Source organism: Rattus norvegicus, chromosome X (assembly GCF_036323735.1).
Source record: "Rattus norvegicus strain BN/NHsdMcwi chromosome X, GRCr8, whole genome shotgun sequence".
Lineage (NCBI taxonomy): Eukaryota > Metazoa > Chordata > Mammalia > Rodentia > Muridae > Rattus > Rattus norvegicus.
This window is the reverse complement of record NC_086039.1, coordinates 8,557,366-8,571,545: the sequence shown is the minus strand read 5'-3', so window position 1 is coordinate 8,571,545 and position 14,180 is coordinate 8,557,366. Positions and strand designations below refer to the sequence as shown.

Here is a 14,180-nt window from a genome sequence, read left to right as displayed (position 1 = left end):
AATGAAGTTCTGTGAAGCCTGGGTTCAATTCTAAACACCATCTAACAGCACTGTGTATATATTTGAGAATTTCTTTGCAGAAGAAAAATATTTATATCATATATAGAAAAAATTAAAGAGGAAGTGATAAACCAAAAAGTATAACATGGTTTAACATTAAACCTTGATCTTGATTAATAGTAAAAATATGAACCATGGATAAATGGGATAATTCCTCCTTATTGAAAAATAACTTTTTAACTATTGAGATTATTTTTTATTTGTGTGTGTGTGTGTGTGTGTGTGTGTGTGTGTGTGTGTGTGTGTAAAATCATGTGTCATGCTTTGATGTGTGGATTGGAGAACAGCTTATGGGAGTTGATTCTCTTCCCACCATATATGTCCCACGAATCCAACACCATCTCACTGGTCCAGAAAGTAACTTCTGTGTCTTTTTTCTTTTTCTAATGGTGTCCTAGTGCAGTACACCTGTATGCCAGAAGAGGGCACCATAACTCATTATAGATGGTTTTGAGCCACCATGTGGTTGCTGGGAATTGAACTCAGGTCCTCTGGAAAAGGAGCTAGTGCATTAACCAATGGGGCATCTTTTCAGCCACAAAAGTAATTCTTAAGACAGTATTAGCTAGCAGGAGTGCAAGAAGACAGGAATGCTCACAAAGGTCTCCCATCTGTTGATCCCAGAATTTGACTTACACTTTTATCAGAAATTGCATGGAAATTGCAGGCTCATATTTGAAACTGAGAAACTATCTCAAGAAGCTCTTGATTTGTAACAACAAAAACTTGGTAGGGAGGTGGGGAGGATTCGTAGGAGTTAGATGAGGTGAAAGAGAATGATGAAAATATAGTGCATGAGAAAATTAAATAAAGAGCTAATAATCACATAAAAGAAAAAAAACAAAAGCAGTGTATATTCCTCATCCTAAATGATTTATCTACTTTCCTCTAGGCAGCTACCTAAAATTCATGCCCTGAGTTTCAGGAGGAAGATGCTTGCTTGGTTCCATTATGCTGCTGCCATTGGATACAAAGAGCAAAAGAAAAGAACATTTCAATGTGAGTCTTTTTCAATGTAGAGTACTTGCTAACTGGATGTACCACTTCAATAAGAGCACTAAGCAGGATTCCTTGGAAGGTGGGAAGTTAAGAGACTGAAGTGTGGTAGAGAAAGGTTAACAGTTGTTTGTTCTTCAGCATCTAGAAGGATTTGCTCCACAAACCCCTAGGGGAACCAAAATCCTTGGGTGTACAAGTCCCTCACATATTGTAAACATATTTTCTTATATATGATAAATCATTTTGAGATTACTAAAAGTACCTAATAGGATATAGATGTTGAATAAACTGATCTTATACTGAATGGTTTAGGAAATAAGAAAAAAAGTCTTCAGAACAGGTATAATTCTTTTCCAAATATTCTTCCTTTGTCTCTATACCTGGCTGGGTATGCAGGTGCAGAATCCATGGATACAGAGAGCTGACTGGATACAGGAAACACTGTCCTCACAGCAAACTGTAATGTTAGCTAGCCCAGTTGTCTACAGGAATATTAAATCTTACATCTACAGTCTTTCTCCTCATTCTATTCCACTCTGCCCTTTTCCCACAGCCTTAAGGATTGCTACTCTTTCCTGGGCTTCACTTGGTAGTTAAGTAGACATGATCAGAGGAAATAAAAACAGAAATGATTGTATATGTTTCATGTTGTCCAAGGCAGCAGATACTAGCTGTATGTTTGTATGTATGTATGTATGTATGTATGTATGTATGTATGTATGTATGCATGTATGCATGTATGTATGTATGCGTATATGTGTTTGGGTATGTATTAAAGTAATTGTTAACTCACTGTTATCAGCTACATCTTAGTGTTTCATATCCACATATCGCTAATGGAATGAGTATTGGACAGAATACATCAGGAGTATTTCAAGCAGTGTTGTAAGCTTTTGTGAGCATCCCTATGCACTGGTGAAGTAACATAAGTGCATGTGGATGAAGAAATGAATCTTATTTAATTAAATAGAATATTGACACTAGTAAAAAGTGACCTGAAAATTTTCATAATTGCCACTGTGTGTGTGTGTATGTGTATGTGGTGTGGTGTGTGTGTGTGTGTGTGTGTGTGTGTGTGTGTGTGTGTAGCTGGGGATAAAACAGAATCTTGTTCGTGCTGTGCAAGCATTCAACCACTGGTCTACATCCATATTCATTAATCCATGTCTTCCTGAATCCATGTGTTTGAAAAATATATTACAAAATGAAATAGCATGTTCTTCTGGGGCTTGGGAAAGGATTAAATAAACTTTATATCAAGTTATTTGAAGAATGGGTCAGATTTCAGGGAATAATAATGTGTTTGTGCCAATACATTTTATTTGCAAGAATTATACTTAGAACCTGTAATAGTCAGAGGTATTGTCACACACCCATCATGTTAGCACTCAGAAGAAAAAGACCAGAGGACATAAATTTTCTGTGCAGATTCTAATACATATTTATCCAAATACATATCCTGATATGAAGTTTTGTGGACCTTCTCTAGTAAGTCTTTATGTCAAGAATGAACTTACCCTTTTTCCTCCAGAAGGGTTCTTTATAATAAACCATGCACTTAATAACTGAACCCAAAGGCACACGAGTAATCAGCTGGTTTCTTAGAATGGGCAGAGGAGGACTATGGTGAATCTTCATGCCCAAAACAGGTGGGATGGCACTAATCACATATTTAGCCTGAAAGAAAAGTAAATGTCATTAGCCACCATTGGCCTGCAGTAAAAGTTTTTCTCAACCCTCTCTCTTTTTCTACCCTTGCTCCCTTCTATAGCTTAACAGTGAAGCCAGAAGGACCCAGTTAAAAGACAAAGCATCCATTACTGCTCCCTTGTTTGAAACCTCCTATGCCTTCCCTGCTATGTCTCCATCCAACTTCCTCTTATGCTTTATCTCAGCATCTCTTTTGTTTGCCATTTTTGGCTACCTTATATTCCTTGGTCAATCCAGACATGCTCCCAATTTAGACCACAGAGTCACTCGTCTCCTTCATCTGGCTCACCAATCTCAATAAGGCCTTTGCTACAAGCTTATTTAAAGGGCTGTGGTCCATCTGCCCAGTACACCTTACGGGATGCCTTCTCCTTTCCTGCTTAATTTCTTCTCACTACTTTTCACTAGTGGAACCACTTTATATTCTAACTATATAGTGGATTAGAGCTGTAATATTTTACTAAATTGAAAATATAAAGTTAGAAAATTCCCAACTCTCAGAGTAATGCCTGGACCATAAGCCATGATTGATGTTTATTAAGCATTAATTTTGGTTTTATAATTACCCAAGGGCCTATTAAAGAGAGTACATTCTCTTTTTTTGTTTTCCCATTAATTTACTTATGCATTCACTTTATATCCTCCTCCAGGTCTCCCATCACACCTTAATCCCTCCTCCATCCCACTCCACTTCTCTGGGAGGGCGGGGCTTCCCTGGGTATCCCTCCACCATCCTGGCACATCAAGTGAGAACATTTTCAGTTCTCTCTCCTCTCAAATAGTTTTGCTTTGTTTTTTTTTTCTTTTAGATCAATGTAGCTAGCTCTGGCAAACAGATTCTATGAAGTGTGCTATCCTTGGCCTCATATAATCTTCCTTACACATGGGCCTCTGATCTCTTTCCCTGACTCTGAAAGTCTTGCTTACCTCATATATTTCATGGTTTAGGGTTTTCACAACAACATTTTCTCCTGTCTGGTCAATGTGGATCACCGGCCTCTCCAGCTTCACTCTGTCCCCAAGGATATCCTTTATCCGCTCACTCACTTGACCAGATCCACCAATAAATTTCCTCTCCTGGAAAGAAGAAAATGGGACTCAAGATGGATGGGAAATATAGGAATTGACATAAACAGCTAAGGGGATAATTTTTTTCCTGGCTATCCTTCCTCTAAAATTTGTAAGATTTCAATTTATTGTTGATAATAATGTCCTATAACTTGCTATTGGGTACATTGTTACTTACATTATTATCACTATTTGAATTTGTCTCTAATTACAGGCTTCTGAGCTGGACATTCTCAGAATTATCCTTATCTGCATTTTGCCTGGTCACCATGTTGTTTGGGCACTTTCTACATCCTTTGGCTCTTTTACCTGCTGAATAGCTCATTGTTTCCCTATTGGCTTTTTAAAGACTATTTCAAATAGGTTCACAAAGAAGTGGCGGGGGGGGGGGGAGAGGATGATAAGTAAAGAGGAGAGGAAGGAAAGGAACATGATTACCAAGGACATTAAAAACTTCAGTCTAGTTTATAGTCTAATGGGGGTGCATGGCTTAAAAATGCTCAAAGAACATGCAGTAAATAAAAGAGAGAATAAATTCTCATATATGGAGTGGTTTTTTTTCCAAACATTCTTCACTCCATTCTTTTCTTTTTTCTTTATTTCTCCTTTCTTTTTTTTAAAGATTTTTTATTTATTTTACGTATGTAAGTACACTGTAGAGTGAGTACACTGTCACTGTCTTCAGACACACCAGAAAAGGGCATCGGATCCCATTACAGATGGTTGTGAGCCACCATGTGGTTGCTGGGAATTGAACTCAGGACCTCTGGAAGAGCAGTCGGAGCTCTTAACCACTGAGCCATCTCTCCAGCCCTCTCCTTCTTTCTTAATGCTGGGGATGGATCTAGAGCCTGTTTTGTACGAAGGAAGTGTTTTATCACTGAGTTACAGCCTAAAGCATGGGGTATTCTTTAGAATTTCAAGTACATTTCTATCTTTCTTGTTTGAACTTTCTGAGGAGCCTAGTCTTAAAATTATGTTGGTCACTGGATACATGACAACATATAGCCCCTTTTGAAAGCTTCTTGAAGATACCACAGTAAAGTATGACAAACCACAATCTGTCTCATGCACCACCATCTCATGATTGCAGAATAACAGCGATTTCTGTAGTAGTGGTTGTGTGTCAGGAGAGTGGGTACCTGTCCTCCATTGGTTGTTGATATGATTCTGGTTGTACCCCCACACTGCTTCACATACCACAGGAACCACAGTGCAGAAACCTCATGGGTCTCCGCAGTTACACATAGGTTCACAAAGAGTGTGGCAATCTGCTTTGTAGAGCTGCTCAGGAAGAAACAAGAATGCGATTAGCAAATGCAGAACAGTTTTCTTAAGATTCTAGAGTAGTCAAGTCATATGTTTCCATGGCTACATTTAACAAAATATAGAAAACTTCTGGAACTCAATATCATAAAACATGAGGGCATGGATTTAGGAAATATGGTATTTATGCCTCTTTAAACAAAGCACCTTATTCAGAATGATGTTGGCCATATTCTGTTATCAGTTGTTCCTACACACCTGCTTGTCTTCCCTCAGTATTTATCTGGGTAAAAGGTATCAGCACACACTAAGTTGTTAAAATCAAGACTTTTGAAATCAACCTGGATTTCTATCTCTATCTTTCTCCTCCCAGAAGTCCTGAGCACTACATATGCCCAGGCTCTGACAGCTGCCAGAAAGGCTGCTGGATCTGGATCTCCTGGAGATGGAGTTAAAGATGGTCATGTGCAACCTGTTGTAGGTGCTGTGAACTGAACCCACATCATTTACAAGAGTAGTAACCACTCTTAACTACTCAGCCATCTCTCCAACCATCTATCTATTGCATTTTATTTAAAAACCTATGATAACATTTAATTTATGATCTAGAGATGCAGCTTGCCCATTATGTCTGAAGTTTTGGGTTTACTTTTGAGCAATATAGAATCCTTTGATTTTGTAATTAAGGCACAATGAGAAATTAGTAATAGCTAATAATAAAATGAGAAATCACAAATTATAAAATAAAATATATTTGAATGTAGTCTGTGTCTCTCATGTGAAAAATATTCTTTCTGTAGAAAGACTAATGATGATTAATTGAAGGAGGGCAACTATTTCTCTGTGTCAGGCAGGTACATTTATAATCCTTTTTTGATTTACTCTGGGAGCTTCAGTAAGAAAAGAAATGGGCTTTACAGCATTTAAGGGTATAATTAGATGTCGTAATTTTTGCCTTCTTGACTTTTAACAGGATATACGATATACTAAATTTCTATATAAAAATACATACACAGATGTGTTTTGGAAATTCTTAAGATAAAAAAGATGCAATGAATATTTTCCATATTTCTTTCACCCAAAAGACAATATAAATTTCACTTGATGTGCCTTTTTCTAAAAGGCAACTGAATATCTATGATCACATTTGAAAATACATTTTGTGCTTCCAAACAACATTTTATAAATTACAACTAGAGGAATGATCAGCATTAGTCTTTGAATGCTTGTGATTTACTTTGAATCAGAATAGGTTAGTTTTTCTGGGTGTTGTTTTCTTTAAAGTCAACAAATGATCTCATGCATATCTTGCTTAGGAATAATTACAAAATGCTCTAATTCTTGTTTACATAAATATCTCAGCATTCTTTTTGTGAGTTGACAATGAAGGGTATTCACTAACTGGAGGCTGAGGTCAAGGCTGTGGCAGTAAATCACAGGTCTCCATGATCTCAAAGAAACAAAACTGGTCCCATTTTGAAGGTGCCTAAAAGCTCTTTGGGGACAGAAGATCAAACTGAATTTATTAAAAGCTTTCCATCACAGAAGATCTAAAACAAATGTAGATTGGAAATCTAAAAAAAATTATAAAAAACCAAAATTCTATTACAAGCAAAATAAATTCTATTATAAACCATGTTCTCATATCAAGTTTTTAATTGCATAGATATGTGTTCTTAAATGGTTTAATGCATGGCTCAAATGATCATTTCAGAATGGAGTGCATTCAAAGTCATGTTATATAATATGCAACACATATAATAATAATAAAAAGCCTTGAGGTATTCAAAATGTACAATAGAACAGTAATAGATATTTATATTGTACCATTCATTTTAAGGAAATATTTGCCAGTGGATGTCCATTATAAATCAAATTATAAATAAATAATATGATTTTCAGAGGGAGGATTGTATATATCACTGTTTCTAATCTATAGAAGACTGTTTTTCTATGTGTTTAATATTATTTTTTAAAGTACAATATATTCCTCCACAACATGATATTAAAACCTCTACCCCATCCTTTGGCGCGCTCTCTCTCTCCTCTCTCTCTCTCTCTCTCTCTCTCTCTCTCTCTCTCTCTCTCTGCCCTTCATCCCCCATATCTACTGTCTTTAAATGAATTATAAGATGAAAAAGTCTGTCTTGTTATTCAGGCACATCTGTTGATTCAGATTTGTCTAAAATCTTGTTTTTTACTTTAAGTGGTCAATGCTATCACTTCTTTCCTTAACATCCAGAATGTGAAAACCAACGTCAGACTCAAATAGGTTTTTAAGAAATGTGATTCAGCATTACAGGACAGTACTCTTTCACTTGGTGCCCAGTTCTATTACTCATGTGCCTGAAGTTGGCTTGAACTTAAAGCCCTGTAATCCTTTCTACTCTCACTGTTGCAAATGCTTAATTTCAACACTACAGGTTTTTCACTAATTGGGACAGTAGGCCTGCTCACTCATTTCTTCTATAAGTAGAATTACCCAGAAGTCATTGTTTAAAACAGTGAAGATTTGCACTGTATCACAAATGATGTTTCAAATGCCTATGTTATCTGTACCACCAGTTGAGGAATACAAAACTAGTCCTACATCAACAAGCTGGTAAGTGAGACTGTTAAACCACTGACCTTTAAAACATTCTAAATAAAAAAGATAGCTTATTCTAGATCATTCTCAGGACGTTATGAGGAAAATGGCATTGTTGTGGTGCAAAACTATACTAAAGGAATAAAATAGATCTATCTTTAGGGGAATACTTAATTTCAGTATCTTTCAACTATTCATATAGCCAGTGGTATGGGTTTAGACATGAAGCAGATACTTCCTTGCCTCACGCCTGTTGAATGGCATATGTAAAGAGACCCGAAGCATTGTTACAATAAATATTTTTGACCAATGAAAGAGCTTACTTGGTCCAGCAGATCTTATCTAGCAACTCTTTCATTGTCATGTAGTCCCACTCTTCAGCAAGGGGTGCCTTCCATGGAGCATCACTGGGAATCTACGTCAGATGCATTAAAGAAGAAAGAAGAAGACAATTTTCCATTCAGTGAATTATTTGAACAATAGTAAATCTCTAACTCAAAGAAGAAAAAGTTTAAAATTTAATTTTTCTAAGTACCCCTAATAGTTTCTCAAATAGCATAAACCTCAATGCCTGTGTGCCTCAATGTTCCCACTCAGACCTGTAGCACTCAGTTTATAATAATGTTCCTTCATAATAAATATATTTTTCTTATATGAATATATCTACAATAAAATTTATTTGCTACATTGAATACAGCAATATATTAACAAAGATAAAACAATATTTGTAACAATGTATTGTAATAAGTTATATGAATATGGCATCTGCTTCTAGAATATTCTATTTAATATTTTTCAAATGCAATTGGTCATAGATAAAAGCAACCATAGAAAGTGAACCCACAGGTAAGGGAAATTAAATTGATAACATAACAATAGTCACTCATAAATTCAATTCTTTAATTAGTATCAAAGAGCTGTTGCTAATCGTCTCAAAATCAGAAGAGATTTCAGTTAAACTTTCCATGTATTTATTGACTTGTGGGCTGCACATTTGGGTGTGCTAGAGAAAGAAACTTCTGTGTCGTAGAGTTTTTTAAATTAGAAAAATTATCCCAGGAAGGCTATTGGCTTCATACTTCTCTACTTGCTTATCAAGTGTATATAAATAACAATCTGCCATTTAGATACAGTCCCTCATTCTTTTAGAAGTTAAATATGAATTCATTCATTCATTTCACTGATATTCATTGATAATATGTGCTGGACACTATACTATGCATGTGGGATTACTGATACATTGCACTTTTTTCTTCTTAGAACTAATGAAAACTACATATGTAGTCAAAACAGCTTTAGGAAGTGTTACCTCTTGGCCCATCTCATCCATTGTTCTCCAGAGGTTGTTATAATCTAGGTAAGTGATTGGATTCCACACTGGTGGGAATGGGCCCCTGAAGGCATATGATTTTCCCTATGAGAAAAATATATTTAAAAGAAAACATTTACCACAGAGTAAATCTTGTTAGATCTGAAAAGTTGGCAATTTTTAAAGAGCAAAATCATATTAGCTACTGACACGTGACTGTCTGATATGTAACACACACTCAAGTCTTCTGGCAACTGTATCCATAGAATCCTGTTCAACTGTTTTGGCATAGACATCTACATTAAAATATTCTTTCATACAAGTAAGTTTGGTGACAAGTTAAGCAGAGTAAAGAGGTTGTCTCTAAAATTGGGATCCTTATCATATAAAATCTAAATCCAGTATAGAACAGAATAAGCAAAGGTATCTCTGTAGTCAACAATACCTGTGAACATCTTAGAATCAGAAGCCATTGGATAGACAGAGAATTAAAAATCACAATTATAATCACAACACAAGTTAGAAGGAGCAAGAAACCACACGTGTAGTTATGTGAAGGAAGAGCCACAAAACAAGACCAGCCAAGCTCTTCCAAGGAGTCAGAAGTCTAGATATACACAGGAGTTTTCTGAAGTCATTGAAATTAAAGAGGACAAATGAAAAACTTCAGGTCTCCCTCAAAAGCATTCTGATACTAGCTAGGTCTCCTCACCAGAAAGAGAAACCTATTGACATAAAGAATTAGGAATACAGCCCCATAAAATATTAACAATAAGGCAACGTACAGTTCACACTTGGGAGTCCTAACTTGCTGAGGGCAGTTAAAAGATACATATATCAAACCTATTTTTAGGTCTATTTAAAAACCTTGGTCAGATGTTAGGCTGTGCAATATGGCAACATCTTTCATGTGAATCAGAATAAGCTTCCCAGTAACTATGAGTCATTCAGCAAAGATTTGTCTTGTATTGCTTTTATAGTCAGGGCAACCAAGAAGCAAAATGAGAAGAGATTTTATGCTAATTCTTGTGACCACCTTGGTCTATTTTTTTTCTCCATAGGTCACAAGAGTCAGAAAGACTGAGTTCTCAAGAAGAATGAGTCAGATAAAGAAAGAGAGGGTAGCTTAATGAGAGGAGGGTATTGTCATGGCCAAAGCCTACAGAGTAGGCTAGACACTTGGAAAAGAGACATGATTCAAATTCAGAGTAGTACGGTTAGTAGAATTCCCTCTTTTCCAAGTTCTAATTCTTTTTTCTTAAGTTACAGGGAGCACGAGATAATTTTTTCACAAAAGGAGACCCGCCCTCAAGTTTAACTCTTTAGCTTGACCTGGAAAAAGGAGGAAAGACAGGTTTTAGGCCAGAGTAGAGTTAACTGACAAACCATGACCTGCAGCTCAGAGGTCACCCAATGGCAGTAGCCTACTCCTCCTACATTCATCTTCTAAACAGGAAGCCTTGCAAGATGGGTGCTTCTCTGCAACACTTTCCTCCTTTGTCCAAGAACAACAACTTTGCACAGAATGTGTTATGTGGCAGTGAATGGAGGGGTGCTTGCAGGTCCATTACAGGACTCTGCTTGCTAAACTGCAACTCAGAGGCTCAGGTGAAATATAACTCAAGATAAGGTATGGGGCTCCCAAACCACAAGGCTTCTGCAAGACAATAGTGGCAGAGACCAAGTGCCAAAGTGATCCTAATCTAAACATATTCTTATAAAGGGGTTTTATTCAGAATTATAAAGAGAAATAACAATCTGTACAAGCAAATTGGTGACCAAACAATATACCAAGAACACTAGAGTTTGAAGAGTACACGTGACTTTCTTATGCATGAATTTACTCTTAGTCCTCAGTGACTTACATCTAAACAGATAATGATTTAGCTTTGCTAGATTCATAAAAGCAAGTATGCTTTTATTAGATGAGGGAAAGTTTCCAATAAACACAGGAAAGAGCTATTGTTAGACCAATTAAAAAAGTCACAAAGCTTTAAGCTTCAGGGAATAAGTAGGAGAGGGAGGAAATGGAAGTTTATAAAATCACACAACCAAAGGCTCTGCAAGAGGTTTGGACTTGGTATAAACAGTCCTACAATTGTTACTCTTTTGAACTCTATCCAAGGCAACCAGTTCTGAAGAAATCATGAAAGGACATCATAATAAGCCCCCAGCCCATGAAGTGCCTAGTTATAAAGTCTAATTCCAAATAGCATTTTTGTTTTGTCCTCACAACAGCCCCGTGATGCAGCACAGTAGTCTTTCTTTCTATCATAGGTTAAGAAAATAACACATAGATAAGTTTAAATGACTACTTTGGAATATTACAAGTCGCACATTAAAACTACTAGATTTTGATTTAATTTACAGTAGCTATATAGATCAACAGTATGTATGTATGTACATATGTGTTCTCATGAATGCCAATGTACATGTGTACTTGAGAATAGAGGATGGGAACGCTCTGTCAATTGTCAGGAAATAATCATTAGCATATATATATATATATATATATATATATTACTAATATCAAAAGCACCATGATCAAAGTTAAATAAGTGTCCCAAAGTAAGCATGACAGGGCGCTATGACACCAGAGGGAAGAGGGCATTTGAGGTTTGAGAGAAAGTTACATTGTCCTCCCGGTTCCCCAGAGAGAACAGTGAAATGGACTTATGGGGAAATAGGTGGTAGGAGTTCATAAAAAACTCGAAGATCTTTCAAGCATACTTCAGGGAAGGTGGGGAATTGTGAGAAGGTAGACAGGGCTGAATAGAAAAGAGTATTAGCTATCTTTGATTTAAATATCACACACCTAAAACACACATATTCTCTCTCATTCTCTCTCTCTCTCTCTTTCTCTCTCTCTCTCTCTCTCTCTCTCTCTTACACACACACACATACACACACAAACACACACACACCACAGTATGCCATTGTAAAAATTCTAGATGACAAAGAAATTTATGAACACAAGAGTATAGCTCTGTGGTAGAACAGTTTGTTTGTTTGTTTGTTTGTTTGTTTGTTTTTATTTACTTATTCATACATACATACATTTATTTGGTGGTTGAAGTATAGACATTCAAGCAATTACTCTTTTGCTTGTTTTCAGCCAATTTTATATTTTAAACACATTCTGTATCATTTATTGAATCTTTTCAATCATACTTTTCTTGAGAATTAGATGATATCTCATGATGTATGAAGACCAACCATTGTCAACTAGGGTTGAAGGATCCCCTCTGGGTTCCTAAAATGGATGCAGTAGGATTGGGGGGTCTCCATTTTTCAACCATACATCTACGTGAGGGAAAAGTTTCTTTATATATTTCATTCCAAACACCATGTTTCAGTGCATTAAGTGTTAATGTAGATATGAACATCTAGCCACTGTCTGTGGAACTGGGTGTAAAGAGGCTATGCAAAAAGTGTAAATAAATGCCATTCACCCATATCTTTTCATTTAAAAACATTTTATCAATTTTTCTCATACAATATAGTTTGAGAATATTGAGTAAATTCTGAAGGTCTGGATTTCTGGCATGAAGACATAAATTCAATTTTTATGGTAAACTTGATGAAAGCAAGGAAACAATTGGATCTTGATGTGGCCTTATTTTGGAGCCTGTAAAGATTTGTCAGGCTAAAAACTATCTGAGCCAGTCTTCTGGAACCTTAATTAAGCAAAACAAGCTTGCCTGGTGAATGTCAAAGCCCTACAAGTCCTTTTTTCCCTCTTACCTTTGTACTGGAAGTGAAGGCCTCACCTTTATATGAGCTTCCTATGGCCTTCTTGTTCTTGATGCTTGATGCTGACAGTCACTGCCAGCAGAAATGGGTGGCCTCATTCTCCTTAGATCAAGTTCCTGAAGGATGACCTTTTTTCTCTTAGTATCTCACTTCCAATATACAAGGGAACCTTACCTTCCTGGCCAGGGGAGCCTTTGTCGCTTATTTGTCTTTGTACAGTATGGCCACTTTTATACATATGAATTAGGTTTTACTTAGATCATATATGCATTTGCAGAACCGAGGTTTCTTTACTTTTGATCCATAGTTTTATGTTAAGAGAAATCTAATCTTTCTCACAGAGTAAAGGAGACCTGCAAGTTGTACTTAGAGAACCAGTTTTCTTCCTCTATGGCATGCTGGCTTTGTGGCTCTCATTCATATTTATATACATTCAACATGGCATTTAGAGAGCATCAGCACAGGGGCCAGATATGGTTTTGAAATCTGCCAACATCATCCCAGCTTATGAAAGGCCTGATATTGTTCATTTAGGGAGAGATGGGAAAAATTGAGTTGTAAAAAGCAGGTCAGGCCTTGTAGAATTAACTATGTAATAACTATGGCAATAGCTACCGCAGAGCTTCCTCTGCACTGGCCCCTTGGTTGTACTTTACCCAACTTTTGTGTACATAATGACTCCATATCACAGGCACAAGACTGCCCTTTTGAAATAGAGAAACTGAGTCAGACAGATGAAAAATGTATTGGTTGAACTTCTTATAACTAAGTGACAGCAAGATTTTAATTCACATATTCAAAGGCTAATGCCTCTGATCAGGAATTCACCAACCTCTTAATTATTTAGCACAACACGCTAATAGTTCTGATTAAATTGTGTAGTTTAATCTTCACAATGTGGCAGGGAGCATGTGAATACAATGTTCCATTTAAAGATCAGTTCCAAGGATGGCCTTGATAAAGTGTTCGTGGTTGTATGATTTCCATGTGGTAGGATCAGAATTTAACCTATAATTTTTGAGTTTTTCTTTTTCTGTGTCAGTGAATTTCCCTGAAGCATGGCTGAAATACAACAAACTTCTACAATAGTAATAGAGTTCAGGTGTTGGCTCTATGAGCAACATCTCAGCTGATTTACAGAAGGTTCCGGGATGCATTGATTCCAGTAAGCATTGATTCCAGTGATCACTTCATAGTCTTACAAGCCAGGCATGAGCTAATGATCAGTTGAAAGACTGGCCAGATCATTTTTGCAGCTGTTTTCCTTTTCCAGCCAAAGTTCAGTCCAGTTCATTTTCAAATGGTTGTCACAACAACTTCTTTATTCATTCAACAAGCACTTCCCATGTACTTGGCAGTATTCTAGGCAACTGGATATACAGAAGATGGAAATCTCTCTTTTGACAAGTGTATATTTTAGTAGGTGTA

At 36.5% G+C, this 14,180-nt stretch overlaps 1 protein-coding gene across 1 annotated transcript in view; it reads right to left on the bottom strand.

Annotated features, from left to right (window-relative positions):
* Window positions 1-14,180, bottom strand: part of Maob (monoamine oxidase B) — a 103,661-nt gene that overhangs the window by 22,520 nt on the left and 66,961 nt on the right. The window contains 5 exon segments of the mRNA NM_013198.1: window positions 2,577-2,736; window positions 3,697-3,846; window positions 4,980-5,121; window positions 8,014-8,105; window positions 9,000-9,104. Of these exon segments, the coding sequence (NP_037330.1) occupies window positions 2,577-2,736; window positions 3,697-3,846; window positions 4,980-5,121; window positions 8,014-8,105; window positions 9,000-9,104 (649 nt within the window).